This window comes from Babesia bigemina (genome assembly GCF_000981445.1).
Source record: "Babesia bigemina genome assembly Bbig001, chromosome : II".
NCBI lineage: Eukaryota > Apicomplexa > Aconoidasida > Piroplasmida > Babesiidae > Babesia > Babesia bigemina.
The window spans coordinates 1,920,591-1,940,939 of NC_027217.1; the positions used below are offsets into that span (position 1 = coordinate 1,920,591).

The 20,349-nt window shown below is 48.2% G+C and overlaps 8 protein-coding genes across 8 annotated transcripts; 2 read left to right on the plus strand and 6 right to left on the minus strand.

The window, feature by feature from the left end:
• Positions 1-523: 523 nt before the first annotated feature.
• Positions 524-769, minus strand: BBBOND_0208550 (hypothetical protein; the record flags this gene model as incomplete). Its single annotated transcript, XM_012912433.1, has 1 exon — positions 524-769. One exon carries the CDS (start codon positions 767-769, stop codon positions 524-526), a length of 246 nt encoding a protein of 81 aa, XP_012767887.1.
• An 828-nt stretch (positions 770-1,597) lies between these two features.
• On the plus strand, positions 1,598-1,932 carry BBBOND_0208560 (hypothetical protein; the record flags this gene model as incomplete). The annotated part of the gene is made up of 2 exons (XM_012912434.1): positions 1,598-1,655; positions 1,793-1,932. 2 exons carry the CDS (start codon positions 1,598-1,600, stop codon positions 1,930-1,932), a joined length of 198 nt encoding a protein of 65 aa, XP_012767888.1.
• A 449-nt stretch (positions 1,933-2,381) lies between these two features.
• On the minus strand, positions 2,382-3,122 carry BBBOND_0208570 (hypothetical protein; the record flags this gene model as incomplete). Its single annotated transcript, XM_012912435.1, has 1 exon — positions 2,382-3,122. The coding sequence occupies one exon, from the start codon at positions 3,120-3,122 to the stop codon at positions 2,382-2,384; it is 741 nt and encodes a 246-aa protein (XP_012767889.1).
• Positions 3,123-4,044: 922 nt separating this feature from the next.
• On the minus strand, positions 4,045-4,394 carry BBBOND_0208580 (hypothetical protein; the record flags this gene model as incomplete). Its single annotated transcript, XM_012912436.1, has 2 exons — positions 4,045-4,138; positions 4,249-4,394. 2 exons carry the CDS (start codon positions 4,392-4,394, stop codon positions 4,045-4,047), a joined length of 240 nt encoding a protein of 79 aa, XP_012767890.1.
• A 414-nt stretch (positions 4,395-4,808) lies between these two features.
• On the minus strand, positions 4,809-5,849 carry BBBOND_0208590 (hypothetical protein; the record flags this gene model as incomplete). The annotated part of the gene is made up of 1 exon (XM_012912437.1): positions 4,809-5,849. The coding sequence occupies one exon, from the start codon at positions 5,847-5,849 to the stop codon at positions 4,809-4,811; it is 1,041 nt and encodes a 346-aa protein (XP_012767891.1).
• A 1,126-nt stretch (positions 5,850-6,975) lies between these two features.
• On the minus strand, positions 6,976-9,786 carry BBBOND_0208600 (hypothetical protein; the record flags this gene model as incomplete). Its single annotated transcript, XM_012912438.1, has 1 exon — positions 6,976-9,786. The coding sequence occupies one exon, from the start codon at positions 9,784-9,786 to the stop codon at positions 6,976-6,978; it is 2,811 nt and encodes a 936-aa protein (XP_012767892.1).
• Positions 9,787-10,526: 740 nt separating this feature from the next.
• On the minus strand, positions 10,527-12,640 carry BBBOND_0208610 (asparagine synthase, putative; the record flags this gene model as incomplete). Its single annotated transcript, XM_012912439.1, has 3 exons — positions 10,527-10,974; positions 11,015-11,179; positions 11,217-12,640. The coding sequence occupies 3 exons, from the start codon at positions 12,638-12,640 to the stop codon at positions 10,527-10,529; spliced, it is 2,037 nt and encodes a 678-aa protein (XP_012767893.1).
• A 586-nt stretch (positions 12,641-13,226) lies between these two features.
• Positions 13,227-19,952, plus strand: BBBOND_0208620 (hypothetical protein, conserved; the record flags this gene model as incomplete). The annotated part of the gene is made up of 1 exon (XM_012912440.1): positions 13,227-19,952. One exon carries the CDS (start codon positions 13,227-13,229, stop codon positions 19,950-19,952), a length of 6,726 nt encoding a protein of 2,241 aa, XP_012767894.1.
• Positions 19,953-20,349: the final 397 nt, after the last annotated feature.

Sequence of the window (20,349 nt, forward strand, 5' to 3'; positions counted from 1 at the left end):
GCTACAATAAACTATTGTAAATGTGGTAATAACATGCTGTACCATCCGACGTTGTTTTGTTACGGTTCCATGCCGAGAAGTCACTTGCATCAGCATAGTTTTGGAACTAAAGGCACACGGCATCGCCATTGCAGTGTTGTTTGACATGTATGATTCTATATGTGCTCAGTGCACCTGCAAAATCTTATGAAAACGATGGGCTGGTGATTCTAGGAGTAAATGGCAAAAACATTGCTACACGGCATTCATGCGGTGCAAATGTGGAAACACGGCATGGTTACGGACTGCGCATAACAACTCAAGCACAAGGTCAAACTACATTAACCGCTAGTTTTCTAGCCAGGAAGCATTAGTAGGGGTGAGAGGAACTAGGTTTCGAATCATTAGCAAAGCCATTCCTGATTCCAAGCTCAAACTCCGGCCTCGACAGGGGTATATGACAGACGGCGTCAACTAATGTGACGATGAAACTCCCTACAAGCAACACGGTCCAGTGCATTTGAAGCAGAACTTACGTTTGAACTCACTTTGGTGACAATGTAGGCTGACCCGGGTCATAAAAGTTGATGGAGTTGGTAGCGGTAAAGCTGCTGGACGATCCTGTGAGATAACTGTACATATCACGCAATTTGTTAATTAGATGCGGATGCGTCTGGATAGCGATATGCGCGCAAGCTACCACCAACAGGAAGGTGCCAACTATGGCTGCCACAGCATATCCTACGTATGTTAGGATTTGCATCGTTTGACCTTCACTGCTGTTACTCATTTTGACCTCAAATACACAGCGATTACAAGTTACCTGAAATGTACAACACTCCTGGCCAACTGACTACGTACGTTCGGTAGATCCGTACATGCAATCGACCGTTAGACTTATTGCTTGGACATGAGTGGACCACGATCTCCCAATGCTTACGTACCATGAAGCTGCGAAACAGAAGCATGCATTGATTAGACGCATTGTGAACTTTAAGATTTTTAATAAGACACTGACCTAGGGATAATCCATGACCGCAGTTTCAACTACACTGACCCTAAGCCGCCTGCAATTCACGTGCCACGCCGTCGCTACGCTCACGAGTGCGTATCAGTGACACTTCGGAACTACAATGTCAACCATCACCGCGACTTTTATCGCCTAAACGCTGCACGAGGCTGTGCACTGCTACTCACTTCGGAAAATGCAGAGCCATCACCTAGCAGGCCTCGCAGTTCAAGGAGCACGATTCTACAGATATCTAAACCATCCACAAAATCACCAAGAATGAGTCCGTTCCCATAAAATACGACTCTATAGCTCTCCTAGAGTGGCTTCCTCAGGGTTTCACATAGTGTTGGGCGGTTTGTGGCTCTTTAAGCTCAGTGTTCAACTGTCAGTATAATGACGGCATTGACTCTCACAGCTTAACTGACGAACCACAAAAGTATTATGATGAAGCATTTAGCGTATGTGAAATAATCATAACATGGGTTCTGCTAAGTCCAATTTTTAATTGGGCTATTTGAAGATACAAAACCTTGCATTGGAAGACGGAGTACCACTTTATGTATATCTACTCAATAATCCTCACAGACGATGTTATCTTTCAAGGCGATGGGGATCCCGTGCAACCTAGAAAATACGGCACGTAGTTTATTAACCAGCGCAACTGGTTTGTAAGTCAACGGACCGGAAAATGATAATAGTGAATAGATGTACAAATATGGTATCAACACAGTCGCCCGTGACACTCACTGATGGAGGGTGGTCAGGTGCACCTTTGACTCCGACAACTGCTGCCTGATCCAGCTTTATGGGGCAAAACAATGGAACTACCCATAAGACCTATAAACGGAAAAATCACTTCAATAATCGACGCCGTCATGATCGATCAGCTGGTTCAGATAAGAGCACCCATGTTCACGAACTTTGCTATTATCAAAGATTGAGTTGCTGAGTTGTACAATGTACATTTGTTTATACATATTGTAATCAACTGCCGTTCCGCTTTTCAGTAACTGCTGTGCTGCTAAGCTACGCCGACTCATCGCAGCTCGTCAATTCTCCTGAAAAGATGTAGAGCCGTTTACGCCGTTATTTCTCAACTGTGAGTCTTCTTGCAACCTCTGTTAAGGGTACGAAAATGAAGGCGTGGTACGAGACAACAGCACTCCAATTTTCGTTCTTGATGCGATTATAGGTAGACTTAGAAATGTATTTGGCCTCCACTGACTAACTCGATCTGGTTATCTATGCTTCTATGTAATGTATTGGAGTTTGCTGCATTTGGAAATTTTAAAACGTTTTATGGGCACTACCAATACGGCTGCTCGCTTGGTTCACGGACGCAAAACCTTCTGTTATACATATAAATCTGCAGCTAACCTATTATATTTGTTCAATACAGCCCCCAGAATCCAGAGAAGTCGTAGATTACGGCCAACATTGGTACATCCAGACCTCTCAACGCCTTGCGGATGTCGAGAGAAGTTAAGTCGCTACGGCATTGCGGCACTGTGTAACCCACGGCTTTCATCACTTTCGCCAAGTGTATTTCCTCCTTTGAACCCGGTCCTGCTTCTACTGCAGCTTTGGCTGCTTCCTTCAAAGAACGTAAGCCAACGTATAGGATCGGCGCGATTCCCACGAGGACCACCGCGCAAGCTTCCGGATATTCGTCACATGATTCTTCCCATGTCACATCTGAGGCGTAAGCAGACCTATACTTCTCGTGGTCTTTTATATCATCCAAGAACATATCGCAAACATACAGCGCTTTGCAGGCGCTCCTTGCCAGGGTCCTGGGGCCGACACCCCTGGCCGATCCGACATGCACCTTTAGGCTTTGAGGGTCGTTGCCGGTAGTATTACTCGAGGGCTTATTGATCCGATCCAACACACTTCTAACGAACTTCTGGTTCCTGATCTCTTTTCGCTCCAAGAAGTCCTTGGTTATCTGCTTTATAACCTCAAGAGCCGGTAACATCTTCACTGCAGCAGGCTGGCGTTCGTACATACGGGTAAGACCCAGGCCCATAGACCACCAGGTTCTAGAATCCTCATTGACCTTCGTGGCGAGCAGCCAGTCAATGGCCTCCTTTAGGTCCCGAGGAACCATAGTCAACGAATCGAACGGCATTGTGTAAAATGTGTTATATTTTGCAAACTCTATACGTGTATGGTATGTTTAGTATAATTAAAAGCCGCTTCTAAATCAGCCTGCGTATTTAAACAGCAGCGTGAACGCCAACTACGTCGTAATGCCGGATGAGGACGACACAAGTGCCGTTGCCTTCCAATATATAAGCGCCTTATTGAAATATACAAATGCGTCTGTAAATTAAAAAATTATATTCTGGAGTCGCGATGATGGTGAAGGCAACATATCGCGGCAAACTCCACACAATAAGCCTGGCATAGAGTATGCAAACTGCGAGTCATCGGAGTACACAAGAATCCAGCAAAATTGGTGCATAATGGGCCTAAATATGTTATTACGATTTTAAGTTATGCATAGAAGCTTGAAATGTTGCGATGGTGTGCGATATTTCTCTTACAGAGCCCACAGCGACCTGCGTAACCTTATCGCTATCAACAACTCAATCACCCAGTGGGCGATGCAAACACTACTCATTCCATCTATTGAGATCAGAATATTTGTGGTTTTGTTGAAAGCGATTGTGGCAAATCTTTATTGTCGTCTCTGTGTATTGCCGTTTGTGGCTTTTGTGCCGCGGTAATCTCTTGACAAGTGCGCTATTATCCGTTGTTCCGTACAATTGACAGGTACAACACGTGGTATATTGGCTCATTAGCTTTGCAATATACTCATTCACCCAGTTGTAATAGTCGACTGCTGCGGAATCCAACACACCACCGTGTTTGTGACTGCTGTCTGTACGCTGACGACATTTTTTGTCTACTAAGTCTTTACAATAGGTAACTTATGTACCACTGTTATGTTTTGAGGAGTAATGAAGCGAGTTTAATATCCGGATGTTACGTTCTGAACTTTACGGCTTCAATGGAAACTTGATAGGCATCCGCCTTTGACCGATCTCCTAATTCATGCTGATGTAAATGTCGTTGTGGAAGATCTTTGTTGTGTTGTCATAGACACCAAAGACACACTTCATTGTATCCTCCACATCAATCCTGTTTCCATTCCTTTTGTCGCTAACTTCCGTAACCACCTTGTCAACCGCCCCGTTAAGTACTTTCACTAACGCAGTCTAACACACCCCAAATTTTGTTCCAACACTTACAGTTCCCGATGAACTTCGTTAAATTTGTCTATAGCTTTCACAATCTCCACAAAATTATTGCTTACAGTGTGAGAAACGTTCAACTTTTCACAGACTTCCGTCGCCTTGTTTTTAGCTGTCTTGACAGCTCCATCTACATCCTTCATTCATGAATTACATAGTATAAATAAGACATTATTGCGGGTGACCAATAAAGCAACGTGCCTAACGAATAGCACCTTCACGCATAAAAAAACTAGCTGGTATATCAGGTGCTAAGTTTGGTGAGGTTGAAGTGGCGCTAAATATCACTCTTTAAGGCAATACTAAAGTTGCAGGTACGTGAGTTTGCTAAGTCTGCCAACATGTGCGACTGCGAGCAGTGAGTATGGTACTATGGTGTGGGACGCCTTGGCGCGCATAATGTGAGAACGTATGCCCAATACGTCGAGGCATACTAGGAATACGTAGGCGACATACAGGAGCGATAACGACCATAGGGCCACTAGGACGCAGAAGAATGGTGCTCTGATAGTAAACAGCAATGTGTCAATGGCATGCAGGAAATTCTTCAACGTCTGCTATTTTAACATATTGTCCAGTGCCGTACAAAAATCGTGACATCTGATCTGGCTTCTGTCCGCAACATCGGCGTACGTAAGACCATATCTATAGAGCACTGAGGATACCCCTCGGCAATGGACGATGGATTTGCATCCACATGGCGAAGTGACATGTTTGCCTTTTGTACAACCGTCACGGTTGAGGCATGGAGAGCAAAGAGAGTCGTAACAATATAAATCACCAAATGATTCTTTCAACTGGGTTAAAAAGCTCACAAGTTGAGGACAAATGTATACCAACCACGACAAATATCTTTCAGCGTAGGTGGAGGCAAAAACAGAATAGGCAGAAGAATTGAGAGGCCTAGTGACGTTACCGCAACTCTGCTTATTGCAGCCAACGAGGTATCCGAGATCGTAACCAGCTGTTATTTCATGCATAAAGTGGGATGGAGAGTCATAGAGGTTGCGGCATGAGTCAAGGAAGGTTTTGGCAGTATCATAGTTACATCCTACCGTATTTATGATTTCGAGGCAAATAGGCTTCTGCATACATTTGTCATCAAGTCCGTTTGGGGTTTTAGGCATTTCATTCCACATTCTTGTGAGTTGGTAATAGAAGGCAAATATGTCGGGGAAACAGCGTGGGGGAAGGCCCAGCAGACACGTAAGTGATGAGGACAGTTTGGTAAGTACACCTCCGTCACCGCAAATATCTTCTAGAACTTCACATATATCCTTGCCTTTCCGTTTCGAACATGAGAAAGCCCTGAATCCAAGAGGTGTCAAACATGGCATTCCACGCTGAGAGGTGGGACATGTAGAACATACAAAGTTACAACCAACGGAATTTAGTTGGTGATGGAGGTGGCCCGGCAGGCAACCGGAGAGGTACGACATAAGCGGCGATCTACCTTGGCAGTCTGTATACTGAGTATCATTCTTATTACATTGCCAATCCAGCGATTTGGCATCCTTGCCGTAGCTACATTTAGCCCAACCACAGTACTTAGCACTGTGTTTACATTGGATATGAATAAATCGGAGTACTGGGACCATGTCGCCAACTGCTACCTAACATGCCGCCAGGGAGACACCAGGCACGGGTCTTCTATAAGCTAACTGCCCCAGCAAGATATATCTAGATTGCGAACCTTACCCCATAATTCTATGGCCGAAAGATGTAGAGGTTATACATCTCCGCATCAATTGAAGCACGGGTATCGTGTGTCGCACCTTTGTATACTCATATAATATCACCGTAACGACGGAGTCGCTTGTCATACCCTTGTTCACCCAATAGCAGAGTGGAACCATGATAATCATAACATATCTCACATTAGTTGCATACAGAATTCCGGCTGTGTAAGCACCGTACCACTTCTACAGATACGATTTAGTATACCATACTGCAGTAATCACACAACCATGGGTCCGTTTTTTAAGTGTCATCCGAATCCAAATGAGATCGAACATCTCATTGAGCCGAGTGGTGCGGAACATGGTTGTACCCCTATTATAAATCCTCTTTGCTGCATGAAAATTTTGTTACCGATAAGGGGCATCGTAAGACGAGGCATTAGTGTCTTGTTGCGTGTTCTGGCTCATCAAACTGTAACTTGGCTGCAGAGTCCGGTGACGGCTTGAAAATTAGGCTTCACAAATGCCACTATGGCGCATCTGAACTTTGCAAATCGTGTGATATATTGTGCTGTTAACGTACGAGTTGTGGAGAAAGTAATTCTTGTAGGTTGCACCACCGTTGTTCAACGGTGGCTAGCCGCTCATATTGTAGTTGCTCACCAACAGCGAGAGAGTTCCTGAATACAATACGAGTTTGCACATATTTGTCATTGTTACGTAGTAGAGGCATTGCCGCTTTCTTGTTTTACGACTAATTGTGTAAATGAAGATAACACAACTTTCTTATTGGCAGAACCCAGCACCCCACTTATGAGATGACGTAATTTTGCTCAATTCTTGTGAACACAATATGTGTATCGCAAATGATTTACAAACAGGCGTATTAACACCACGTGATGCCTTTGTACCGGCAACTACAATGAGCTTTCGACAACTGAAATCGATGCTCTCACTGAAGACACAAACCAACAGATCGACCAACATGAACAATGACAATTAAAGTGGTTCATTGCCAAAAGAGTGACCAAATCTGAGCTACTTGTTACTTGGCGTAATAGTTCTCGATCTGGATGGTGGATAAGACGATGCCCTTGGTAGTGACGCAGCGGCACTCCAACGGCGGTGTCTTGCGAAGCGTCTCCCCGGGTCCAATGAGTTCGCTGTCGAATCGCAGGATAACAAAGTGGTTAGATGAATCGTCCACTAACGACTGACTGATGTCGCTTAGGTTCTTCAGTTCACCATCCACGGAGACGTGGTTGAAACAGTTCGGTGGGTCCAGCGCGTAAGGAGCCGGGCAGTAGAACGCCGCTTCCTTGGCAGCTTGAATGTCGATCTTGCAGCCAAACTGAGGCTGCCCGTCCGCATCGTAGAGTTTGGGAGTCTCAGGTTTGAACAGCTCATCTGATTCGTATGTAACTCCGCAACCTTGCATATAGGGATCAGTGGTCTCCATGTTGACTTCAACGACGTTCCAAGTGTATAGTGACGAGTATAATAAACTGCGTAGACGCTGATATGAATAACTGTTACCAGTTAAAATGGATGAGTGCGGTTGTTCGAGCTCTTTACCGCAGACAAATATCATGGATACATACTTTCTGTGTTTCGGATCCTTAGATACCAACACTGAGTCCCTGAACGTTTGAATTGTAAAAATCTCTCTCCATTTATGCAACTTAGGTTTGAAAGATATCGAATAACCACCAGGAGTACTAGCAATCGAGTCGGAGTACCTGTTACGAATAAGCTGAAGCCCACGCGCCGTACGGTTCACGCTGTAATAGTACATGTCTGGTTGCCGTGGCCACCATATCGATGGCACTATTGGCTCATTTTCAAAGTCCCTATATACGAGTCCAGGATTACACGTCATTGTCAGATGTGTGCCCAAGTTCAATACGACCGATTTTTTGGTTATGTACTCTGCTATAAGCGATCGTAATGGCATACGTTCTTCATTAGACCGTCTTGAGGAGAAAATAGGCGCATCTGAAATTTGACGTTGCATTTGAACATTATTTATATGTTCTGTTGTGAAGAAATAAGACTTCAGCATGTTATGGCTCATAACTAGCCTTGATTTTTCATACCCACGTTGGTCAACACAGAAGCAAGCGTAACTGACAGGGCTATCGTGAAGGGCGTGAAAATATAATGCCTGAAAACCCGTAATGGGGTATGGAGTTGTATTTTCCACAGATCCGTGCATTGTAACAATCTTATTACTATAGAGATCGTATCCTGTAGAGTCACAATTGTTCGGTAACAACTCCTCATCAGGTTGGCAGTAGATACCAGCCGGCTTGTTATCGCTAACAACGTTTACTGAACACTCATACGTATCCTCTATACCGTTCCCCATTCGTTTGGTCGAACAATATTTTCTGCTTGCATATTGATCAAACACACTTGGTGTGCTCCGGTCGCAACCAACCATTTCGTAGTCATGGGTAAAAGCAAAGGCCACATTGACAGTGGCACGTGTCGTATCCGTATAATAATAGTTCCCCGGTTGAGATGTCCAATGAAACATGAACGAGTTTTGCCCGTTTCGTAAAGTAAGAGGTTTGTCTACATGGTACTTTAGCTTCACCTCTCCTCTGTCCAGTTGGGAAACATCTAATTCGAGCGCATCGCCCGCAAGCGCTTCGTCGTACGAGAGTTCGTCGTAAGCTTCAAGGTCATAAAAATCCGTCTGTTGCCTCAGCGTAGTCAAGTTCTTTGGCATAAATCCAGTTTCATAGTCATATATGGACGGCAAATGCGAGAGTGGTAGAGCGTGAAAACCGGAGCCAACGTCACTGCCGTAACCTTCCGCGTATTCCTTGTCTATAGAACCCGGGTTCGAGGGCTGTGTTGGTACCTTTATGGTCAAGGTGCTGCCCGGATGGAGTACAACCGAACACCAGGGACCCCGCTTGGGATGCGACTTGTTGCCTTCGATCATGCTAGCTATATCACAGACGTGGTCAGTTTTCTGACGGATCTCTATACGGGCCTTGACGTGACCAGTCTCCGGATCTATGCACCTGCATTCGCCACTAAAGGGGCGCGTAGCTACCTCACCGAAATATCGTGATACTATCCAATGCCCATAGTTTTGGAAATTCAAGTACGCATGGGGCTTCGGAGCAGCAACAACAGCGCCGTCATCGTCCAAGAGGGATTTCATGCAATCATTGGGTTCAAGACGACCTTCGCAGACAAATCCGATAAGTGATGGGGAAATAGGATCCGCCACGCATGAACGTATCCCCGTTTTGGAATCTACCATCACATTATTCGGAGCGAACAGTAGCGAAGGGCGGCTTCCGCAACCTTGCAGCGGTAGATACCTCCGGTCTCTAGTCAATAATAAAACACCCAATGATTTCCCTATTTCCAACATTTCTTCCGTCAACGGCGTTGTTGGGATCCATGGAACAGATTCCATTTGACCAAGCTCATGGAGAACGTGGAGGTGACGCTGCAACGTATCGGTGAGAACCAAATCTTTCGGCCCACAAATGAAGATAAGGCGGCGTTGGGTAATGACAACCAATTCATCTTTTGGCAATTTGACGTGCATAGATGTTTGAGAGGGAGTGGTTTGCATCCAGAAAAACTTATTCATAGATTCGAAATGCACGACCCTTGAAATAGAAACGGAACTAAAAGCGCCATCATCACTCACATACGTTTTGAGATGACCTTGTTCTTCCACATTCGGTTGAGGATGCCATACATACTCAGTACCGTCGACTTGGCGTGGACACATGACAGTAACGGAGTTCATAATATCGGCGTCCATGTGGCAGCTAACGATGGCATTACCACTACGTAATCCATCTGGCCCATCAAAATCACACATAATTGCGCCAACGCATCTTGTCAAATACCACAGAAGTACACAACATATCCATAGGGATTTCATGATGGTCAATTCGCCCATGGTCATGGATTTCGTGTTAAACTATCAACAAAATTTTTACCGAATCACAACTGCATTCAACCAACACGGATGTTATAGACCTCTGCCGCTACAAAAAATTTTACGACTCATTATGATATACCAGTGGCTGCAGAGAACATCCCATCTTCATGGGTAGCTGCCACCATACAGAGGAATTTTCCAATCTGCTCAAACCGGAATAGCTACAGGCACGCAAAAATGTGATAACATGTTCCAAATTTTGATATGGGTAGAAATGTTGATGGATATTGTAGAAAAGTAGTTGGAGAAAAAAAGGGCTCTCTGTTGGTCTGCCGAGAAGCATCTTCGCAGGTTCCTGAGCACTTGCGTACTGCCATAACGAGCTAAACGCGACAATAACGGTTATGGCATTAGGATTAACATTCACGATTAAAAAATTGAGGCAACGCAATCACGACTCCACAAATTCCTCTCGCCCCCGGACAGCATGTTTGCCACCAAATATATACCGCGAGAGCACAAAGAGGCACCAGCATCTTGCAGGTGGTGGAATGCTAATATGTCGTATAAGCGACCTGTGGCGACAAATAAGACTATACAACTTGAAACAAGGAGTTGATGACGATTTGCACCAATACTGCTCAACCTTAGATTGTTTATATTGCGCATAATCTCCATCAAAGATCGTTATTCATAATTATTGTCGCACCTTTGTCGCTTGCAACCCTGTTTGACATCCCTCGCAGCCTGTTGAACGTCTTTGCACTTCTAGTTCCAAATTGTATGGCCCTTTTTTTGAAATGCACGCAATGCTTAAGTCCAATCCGTACTGCGATTTCACGCAGTATCCACTTGTTGATGTATATTGCGACCTCTCTGTTGCGGCGGTCATGTAGGAATTCGCAATTCTTGAAGGTACTGTACTGCAAGGACTGATACACTCCCAGACTTTTCACCCATTCCGGGCATTCTAACGCGTCTACAACTGTAGCAGCGTTTAGTTTCAGATGCGTGAGCACTCTAATAACCGATGGATGTAAGAATGGGTAGAGGGCCGTGACCCCTTGAGCGTTGACCACACGATCGTCCCTGCCCAGATTGCGTTTCCATAGCCTCCGTATATCCCTGCAAACATATTGAGGTCCCAATATTTTAAAAAACATACTTGTTTACCTCTTTTGAGAAAGAAACGTCCGCTGTTGGCGGCGCTACAGCGTGTCTGCCATAGCCTCCGAACAGTTCGTCAGCGCCACTCCCAATGATCACATGTTTTGAGGGTGAAGTGTAATCTTCATCAGCCGCATTGACGCTACCACGAAGTTGGATGAGTCTGCAAATTAAATCTAAACGGTATTAGTGCCACTCACTGTTCCCAGAGTACGTCGACAACATCAGATTCATCAGATGCTGTTTTGGCATGGCGGTCGTGCTTCCTGGTATTGTCCGTCGAATGCTCGTTTTCACATGTCCCATCTTTACCACCATCGAGTTCTTCGTTGTTTGTTTGTGTATCAGAACCCTTTGAAATTGTAACCCTTAGGTTAATGGATTTCATGAGGGCAACATTCTGCTTGATCTCTTGCCACTCTTCCGTGTGGATGAATTGCGGTTGCATGACCGTTCCTTTGAGTGCCACTGCATAGTGTAGCGCAGCTGCGATGTTCAAATCCATGTGTGTGTTGTTTGGCATGATTCTTGCCATCAGTTCCTGTTCAACTTTTTTGTACTCTTCAGTTTCCACGTCGACCAGGATTAATTTGAAGTTCACCTCCGGGTAGATCCTTGTTAGATCCTCGTACGTGCATATGGCTGTAATTCTATCCGGCGCCACTTTGGGTTTGAAAGCTACATTAACTAGTTCTATGCATTCAAGATCTTTAACGTGTTGGGCCACCATCGAGGCCAACAGGCTCGAGTCGAGCCCGCCCGAGAACAGAATAGTCACTCGATCACGGATACTCCTGCTGTCACAGAGCTCCACTACAGCGCTGGCGATACCGTCGTACACCAGCTGTATCGCGTGGTTAACATCATCGATGGTCAGCACAGAATATGCGATCTTACTTTGGTGGCACAGTTTCTGCAGCATCGTTAATCCTCTATTGACCACTTTTATTTCATCATGTATAGTTATCATGAATTCCGGCGGTATTTCATACCACTCGGTTTGCTTTCCGAAAGCCACGTCTGTTACCGTGATAACTCCATCGTGGCGCCCCCATAGCAAAGACCTGATGCCGATCTCGTCCTTGAACACGTAAACTGTATTTGTTCTGAACGACACGTACACAATGCTGAATGAACCCGTAAGTCTCATCAGAGCCTCTGTGGCGCTTTCATGTGAAACGAAGCGCTCCTTCAATACGTCTTCACATCCTCGCTCCACGGAGCCGTAAAACGCCACAATGGTGTATTCGTCTAGCGGCTTAACATCTGTCCCCGTCAGTTCAAACTCTGACTGATCAGAACAAAACCTAACCTGCGTGATACCATCATGGCTCGTCCACACGAGAGTTTCGCGGTGTAATTTTGCCGGTGCTGCATCACGTCTTGCCACGCTTCTGCATTCCTGGCGCACTGAGTCAACAGCAGTGTTGCCGACGCTACTGTCGCTAACGGCACGACCACCGTTGCGGCTGCAATCGGCTGTGGAGCGACACACTGCATTATCTTCGTCGATTTCTACCAGCCCGGTTGCATTGCATTTCTTCAGCGCCGATTCGACATCATCGACGCCAGGAATCTCCACAAGTGGTTTAACCACAAGCCTTATATGGCGTGCAAGAGCCATATCTATGCGATATAGGTGTAATAAAACACCTCCAAGTTCCACAGCAGCCGCGCTGGGCCAACCTTCTCTACCAAATTCGTACCATCACGTGCCGGTGACTTATCATTGCGTTACTGACACATTTGGAGATTCCAGGATATTCATTTATAACTTCATTGCAGTCTTATTGCGATAAATGCGTGTCTATTGAGTTAGGTTCTTCCGATGCTCGTTTTGCGCATCACGGCAGTACCGCATCGTGTCATGTTGGGTGTCTAGAGTCTGTCGGCTAAAAGAAGGTATCATCGAAGTGTGCCAGGTGTTAGTTATCAATCGCAATATTCCACCGCACAAATACGGCCTTCCTGGTGAGCGTGTGTCCAGGGTGTGTCGTATCTCCAGCTCTGCATCGGCCGCGCCGGATGTGTAAGGGTTTCTGAGCGGTGTTTTCAATCTACACATCATTACATTATTACGTATGACAGTTACGGCCAATGTGCCGTGTTTCGTGCCTTTTGCAGACTTTTGTGCGATGCTTGGAGTTCCGTCTGTCTAAGCCACTGTGCGCGCTAGTCAGGTAGCGCGTTTCTTCCTTTGGTTCCCGCAAATGGCGGTGCCTGTGCGGGTGAAGCAGGAGCCCGTTTCGGAGTCCTTCCCGACGCGGTTGCCGGATCCTGCGGCGCTGATGTGCAGCAAGCTGATGTCGTGTCCTTCCCTGTCGCTGCGCCATTTGCTGGAAGGATCCGACGCTGAGCGCGCTGAGAAGACACAGCTGTTGACTCTACAGCTGTCGCGCTGCCATCAGTCGGAACGCTTCGATTACCAGTCTGATGCCGCTGTGTTTTGCACGTTGCTGAGGACTGCGAGCACCCCTCTTCAGGTGAAGGTGTGTGAGTTGTTGGTAGCGTACTTGAAGGCTGCCCACGTGGATAACGATTTGGTCGACAACGATGAAGGCATACAATCAGCGGAATCGCTTTTGTCCTTCTACCGGCTGCTGCATGACGACCTGGTTGCGTATGCACTCCCCAATGTCAAGGCAGGTGACCAGTGCTCGTTGTTTCTTTGCAACTTGCTATCCATATGTTCCTCTCGCAGAGTGTTTGCGGAGATAGTTGGCATGTTCGGGAGCAGCGTGCGTTCGCTTTTACCTAGCGGCACCCCTGGTGGGATGGCGCCTGAGCTGCCAGTTGACAACGCCAGGCGCGTGATTGGGATCATGAAGACGCTGTTGTTTTTGACGAAGGCTTTCGGCGCCCCTACCGTTCCGTCCGAAGCGCTCTGCGCGATTGCGTCGAGCATCATAACAGGAACTCGGACACATCTATGCCGGTTGTACAGTTACAACGTGCTTGCGTTTTTGTTGCGCAACATCACGGACGAGGAAGAGGTCAAGGCCGTTCTGCCTGATTTGAGCGCGTCGCAGTTGAGGAGGGTCTTAGCGCTTTTGAAGGAGGCGAACCATCTGGGGGACACCACATCGTGGTCGTTTCAACGCAAAGCTCGTGCCTCGGCTGCCTCACCAATTCAAGCACCAGCTTCGACAGCGCCACCTCGCCATTCCGAGACTATAAATACGGTTGTGCCGTCTGATTCTGTGGCAGGTAGCCCCGCCGTGCCAGCCGCAGTTCAGCAGCTGCCGGCAACTCCGTTGAAGCCCACGGTGGCGGAGAAGCGATCCTCGCCGTCGATGCCTACGCACCTCATGTCCAGTGCTACGACGGACACGGCTAATGTAGCGGTTGCTGCGGTTACACCTCCTGTGGTTCGCGGCAACAACGCCGGTGAAGCGCTTAGCGAATCTGCCGGTACCACCTGTGCAGACAGCACCGTCGTTACAACTGCCACTGCAACGGCCAGAGGTGTCGCCCGAGCTGGAAACCGGCCGCCGATGAATCGTGCATCCTCGACAAATTCAACGGGAGCACCTACAACCAATCGTTCAGTTCCGACGTCGAATCACGTCGCTCTAGCTCCATCTGGCGAGTCGCAGTCTTCATCGGTGGAGCAGTTCAAAGCCGAGTGGCTGAAGCGGTTGTCGTCGCAGTTTACGTACTCTGGACAAAATACGAAGTCTGGAAGTTATGATCGAGAGGCGTGGAAGGCCAAGCGCGATATTCTTACATCCGTGTTGGACCAGGTGCGACGAGTTGCGTGTAGGTTGAGCATGGGGCCCAGCGGCACACAAGTGGTTGGTATATTGGAAAGCATACTCAGATTCGAGTCTGCGATTCCAATTGTATTGGGAGCACTGCAGTTGTTGGGCGTTTTGCTCGATAAGTGCGGCGAAGGTTTTATGCGCCAGGTAAAGACCCCCTGCTTAGTGGATTTGGTGTTTGACCGTTTGAAGGACAGCAACGGCAAGGTGCAGGGCGCAGCAGTTCAGTGTGTTGCGTGGATGATAAAGTACGGAGATGGCGCTATGGTCTTTGAGGCTGTGAAGAAGTCCTTGTGCCACAAGTCCCCACTGGCACGCATTGCCATGTGCAACATCATTTCCGGAACTGCGGTTCTGCCCGATTCTTTTGACAACATAACGCAGGAGCTACAATGCCACAGATCGCAATTGATACCCGTTCTGACTTCACTCGCATTGGACAAGAACGCCAAGGTCCGATGCGCCGCTCTGGAGAGTAAGCGTGCATTGGAAGATCCCTCTTATTCGAGGCCATCTGCAAAACCCACAGCAGCGCCATCCGCTGTAATCAGGCCTGCTCCTCCCACTAGTTGCCCGCGTGTAACGGGTGGTAGCAGTCGTGCGACATCCCGTCTACGTCCAAAGGCGGGAACCGCCGCTCCACCTGCTGGCCTCAAAGGGCCATCTGGAGGCGCGCCGCCTGTTGGTGACGCTAAAAAGGAAATCGCGAGTGCGGCTCCGCCAACCACTCCAGACGCTGTGCCAGCAGCGGTGGCGCCCGCTAAACGTAAGTTGGTGCGCAGGTTTTTGAAGAAAAGCTTGAGAAAGCATAGCAACGGTGCCGGCGTGACCGTGCCTGCTCCGTGCGTCACTGCAACATCTAGCTGCGAAACGGCTCCCACAGAAACATCTACATATTCGGTGCCATCGGATGCGATGGAGGTGGATCCCCCTGTGTCGTCGACGTCAGTGGCTATGGATTTGGATGAAACTGTGTCCGATGACATGTCAAGGTCCAGCGCCTTAACAGTCGCACCTACTGAAGATCAATTGTCGTCAAATGTCGTGTACAGTTCAAATTTCGAGGATGGGGACAGCTCTACAAAGAATTTGCCCGTGAATTCACAATGCGGTGTGGTGGCCACCCCCTTGGAGTCGAGTGATAAACGAGTTATGCCTGCGGCCAAGGAGACTAGGGTGTGCCCTGTGCCTCCCAGACCAAGATTGTCCGAAAGAATTTCAGCGGAAGAGGTTTCCACGTCGTTCGTTCCTTCTGAAGCTGAAAGTACGCTGTTGAACCACATCGATTCCAGCATCCTGAACAAGATCTGCCGCCGTGGATCTTCCCGGCGCAGTCTGGCTGAGGGCTTATACGAGCTCTCCAAGTGGTTAAACGGACATTCGGACCTGGCGCGTGAGTTGGAGGCATCCATTTTGCGTTTCCTTTGTGAATGCACCAACAATTTCAGTGAGCAGTCCAAGACGGGCAAAGCTGCTTTGTATTCATTTCTGGAGGATTTTATTGCACCAGGTGTAACGTCGGATAGTGCTGCGATGCTGGTTGCCGCTATCTCCACTGATGTACGTAACCCGAAGGTTGCGTCCCTGATAAAGCAGCTTTCTTCAAATTGCGATGGCGACACCTTTTTCGCTGCGCTATTGACTGATGGGAATGGCTCGACCAATTCATGCGACTCTTCAGCGATGTTAGAGTTCGTATTAACACTGCTCACTCCGGAGTTGGTCGCCAATTTGAATGCGAATACCGTCGGCATTATAGTGTCATATTGTGCACGTCTATCATCTGCAGACGGTGGGGACGTCTCGATTCTAGCCGCCAAGGTTTTGGACGCCATAGATGCAGTTCCAACGCAGGATGTAGATGAGCACTTGTCGCCGGCCGCTGAGGTTGAGGCTGTTGCTCAATCGCCCAAATCAGACACCCTTACCGCTTCACAGTGTGATTCGTCTCCCCTCCCGGCTCCAGGTTACCAACCAACTTCAACTGCTTCGTCAAGCGTATCGCCCATTAATGACGGTGTACTGGCCGCCGCTTTCGAAAAATGCCTCCCATCTGCAGTTAGGGATTCGAACAAGGTCATCGCAACGCCGTCACCACCGACTGGACGTAGCGATGGCTCGTCTAGTTCCTGCTACAATTCGTTTGAGCTCCCTGATAAGTTCAGCAACGCGCTTTTGTTCGCGTCCATGCGTATGAGGAAGAAGGTTTCCCGCGACCTGTATTGCTGTATGTTCGAGAGCAACGGCGAAAGTGGCTTGAATCGCGCTTGTATGTTTTGGGAGACATTTTTGCAGCAGCCGAGGGATTTGCTGAGTGGCATGCTTTTTGCCGACAACAATGTGCGATTAGAGTTGCTGACGTGGTTGTGCTGCGCTCTGCTGCGTGGCTTGTGTGAAAATCAAGTGTACCGCTGCTTCGACCGTTTGTTTGCTAAGGTGAAGGAGATGGGCCTCAAGCTGTCGGTTGACGAGAGCGCCAGGGTGCTAGACGCACTTACCATTTATCGGGAGCGTAACCAGGGCAACGCATTGCTGTTGTTCGATCACCTCATGCAGGTGACCAACGTAACCACGGAACTCTTGTCGGCTTGCTTCTCCCCCTGTGTATGGCAAGCAGCTTTGTGTGAGCGTATGGCATCACCAATCGTTCCCGATTCGCTGCCCAGTACACAGCAGGCATCTCAAGTGTCACCGCAACGGGTATCAACTGTTGTCAGGTCCGAAGAGTCACCGAAGACCTCCAGCCCAAGTGGCATTGCTTGCACCAGCCCTGCGAACACGTGCAATGTTGTTGTGCCAGAGGGCACTGAAATTCCGGAGAAATCACCGATAAACGGGGATGCAATGGAGTGTCAAAACTTGTCTGTGACATCTATTTCGGAAGACCAGGATGTTACGGGACGTAACTCGGCCACGAAATTCCGCGTATCGTCAGTTCGTACTTCTGCAGAACGTGGCTCCAAAACACCATGTGATCCATCTCCAGCCTCAGCAGCAAGTGCTGGCATCGAGAACAACGGCTTCATTCCATCCAACAAGGCGGAACAGTGGATCAAGATGAATGGCGATATTAGCACCGTGCGGCATTCGGTAGGAGCCGTTGCGGTAGCACCAACATCCAATATAAAGTCACCGTCCAAACCAGCGGCTGCTTCGTCGAAATCTATTGTGTTCACCTCAGCGTCCGCGCCGCCATCATTCGCCGCCACTTCCGCATCCAATACAAGGAAGCGCATCTCTCTGGTTGCCCGTGAGTCTCCACTCTCACCCAAAACATTGCGGTCATCGCAATCGGCACAGCAGGAGTATAACGAGCAATCGCCGTGCGTATCCACAGGATCACCCGTTGCAAAACAGCAAGGCACACCTGAATCGTTGACTCCGAAACGGTCAAAGCTACCTGATGCACCCTCAACAGATGTTGTTATGGAATCTTCTGATAAAGTCGTTTGTGATGCGGTAATGGATAACGTGGGTGCGGCTACTGGTAAGATGAGTCCAGATAAATCAACAAATGTGTCTCCAATTCCCATTGCCACAACCAATCCTCGCCGATCGGGCACGGAAGAAAGACGCAGTGTTACATTTGCTTTGGAAGGCGGTGTGCGTTGTACGCCCACTGCGGAGATCTGCCCATCCGAAACTCATGCCGAGGCAGTTGCGGCGGTTGCTGATACCAATCTATCCGCGAGAAGGTGCATTGAAGATGAGGCTGCGAACGAGGTTGTTAAAAAGGTTGTGCGGGAGACTGTCTTGGATGTTGGCAACCACATATCGCAAGAACCCCTCGACCTTGGTCAGGAAGATCATGACGAGGATTACGGATCCTTCCCAGGAGACGCGCCGCCAAATGGCGTTTGCCGATCCCACACGCCGACGACCGCCACCATGAGCGATGTATCGCTTTATGCAGGCAGTGTGTCTGACTTGGGTGCATCCTCACCGACATGTAACAAGCGTGAAGCATGTGATATAGGCATACAAACAACCCCGTTGGTTAACTTGATTGCTCAGGATACCCACGAGTCTATTTTGCCCACAGGCGTAATCGAGAAGGGTGCTGAAGATGTTACTGTGGCATTAGGATCGGTGACGGCTGTGGATGTCGCGGATGCCACCACTACTTCTGGAGTTGCAGAAGGTGCAAATGGATCCGACATTGGCTCTGATACCACAAAATCAGCTGTTACCGATGACACTCACGTTTCCGATGTGGTCAGTGGTGCTGTATATCCAGACGTTGTCTCTTCTGCGTCATCGGCCGCAGTGGAATCGGCACGTAGCTCCGTTTCGCGCATCCTGTCGCGTCACTTGCGCTGTGAGAGTGTGGAGTCCGAGTGTGAATCTTCCATGCTGCTGCGACGATACATGAAGATGGTCGAGTCGATCTTGTCGGACTGTTCCTATATCGCAAACTTCTGCCTGCTCTCCAACTACCAGGACTACCACGGTCTCGTGCCTTCTTTCTACGACGAGGGCATAATCGAGAGTTGTCTTGAAAGAACAGCTCGCATACTGGAGAACCTTGCTGTGTTTCCCGACCAGCAGGTCGTGTCCGCGCTTTCCCCGGTGTTGGTCGACGCTTGTCACATCTCGATTCTTCGTCTGTGCAAGGAGGTTGAGGATTTTTCGAGACTGGGCGTATCCACTGACAAGGTGGTTGAGGCTATTGTCTCCCTTATCGAACTGTTTACTATCGCTTCCGAGCGGCTGGACGGGCGTTCCCTGTTGCAGTACTGCGCGGTTGTGATCCACTGCCTCGCGCTGCCCAAGGTCTGCTTCCACCGTAACGTGAAGCTGTACAACGGCCTGAGCAGGCTCATATCTGTTAATGCGCTGGAGCAGGGCGTGGACGTGTTATCGCGTCTGCTGGTGATATGTGTGGAGTTGAGCGTACAATCCCTTCGACGTGGCGACGGCGGCCGCATACTGCTGGCCATGCTGCGTCTTACCAAGATACTCCAGGTGCAAGTAATGATTCGGATGCACTACAAGAAGTGCATGAGTCCATTAACGCGTTCAGAGCTCTATAAGAGCCACTCGACGTACGTTGGCATGCTGCGGGACTACTTGCGTGGCGCGTACTGCAAGCCTACGGTAGAACCCCGCTTACAGGAAGCCGTTCGCCAGTCTAGCATACTGCTCAGGTCGCTGTGCGAGTCCGGCGATGCATGAGTGGTTGCCACTGTTCCTATTTTAGCGCTAGAACTGCGAGTTAATGTCTAATAGCTGTTTCCACTTAGCACGCAATATGATTTATGTGTACTGTGCATTTGCATTGTGCGGTGGTTAGATGCATCAGATGAAAGTTCCGGAACTTCTAGATTGTAGCTTTTGCGAATTGAGTTTGTGTGCCGTAGCTGTAAATAGTCAGGTTGTCACCTAATTTCAAACGTAATAGATGCTGAGATACAATTGTCTTTAAAATTGCATGGAAAGAAAATCGTTCAACCAAGGCGCAGGGTTCAACGTTTTGATGTAGGAAAGGTTGCGGTGGTATAACGTGGTAGGCGTAATCGGTGTCAAGGCATTTCTAAAGATTATATCAATGTTAGCTACCCAGCAAACCATA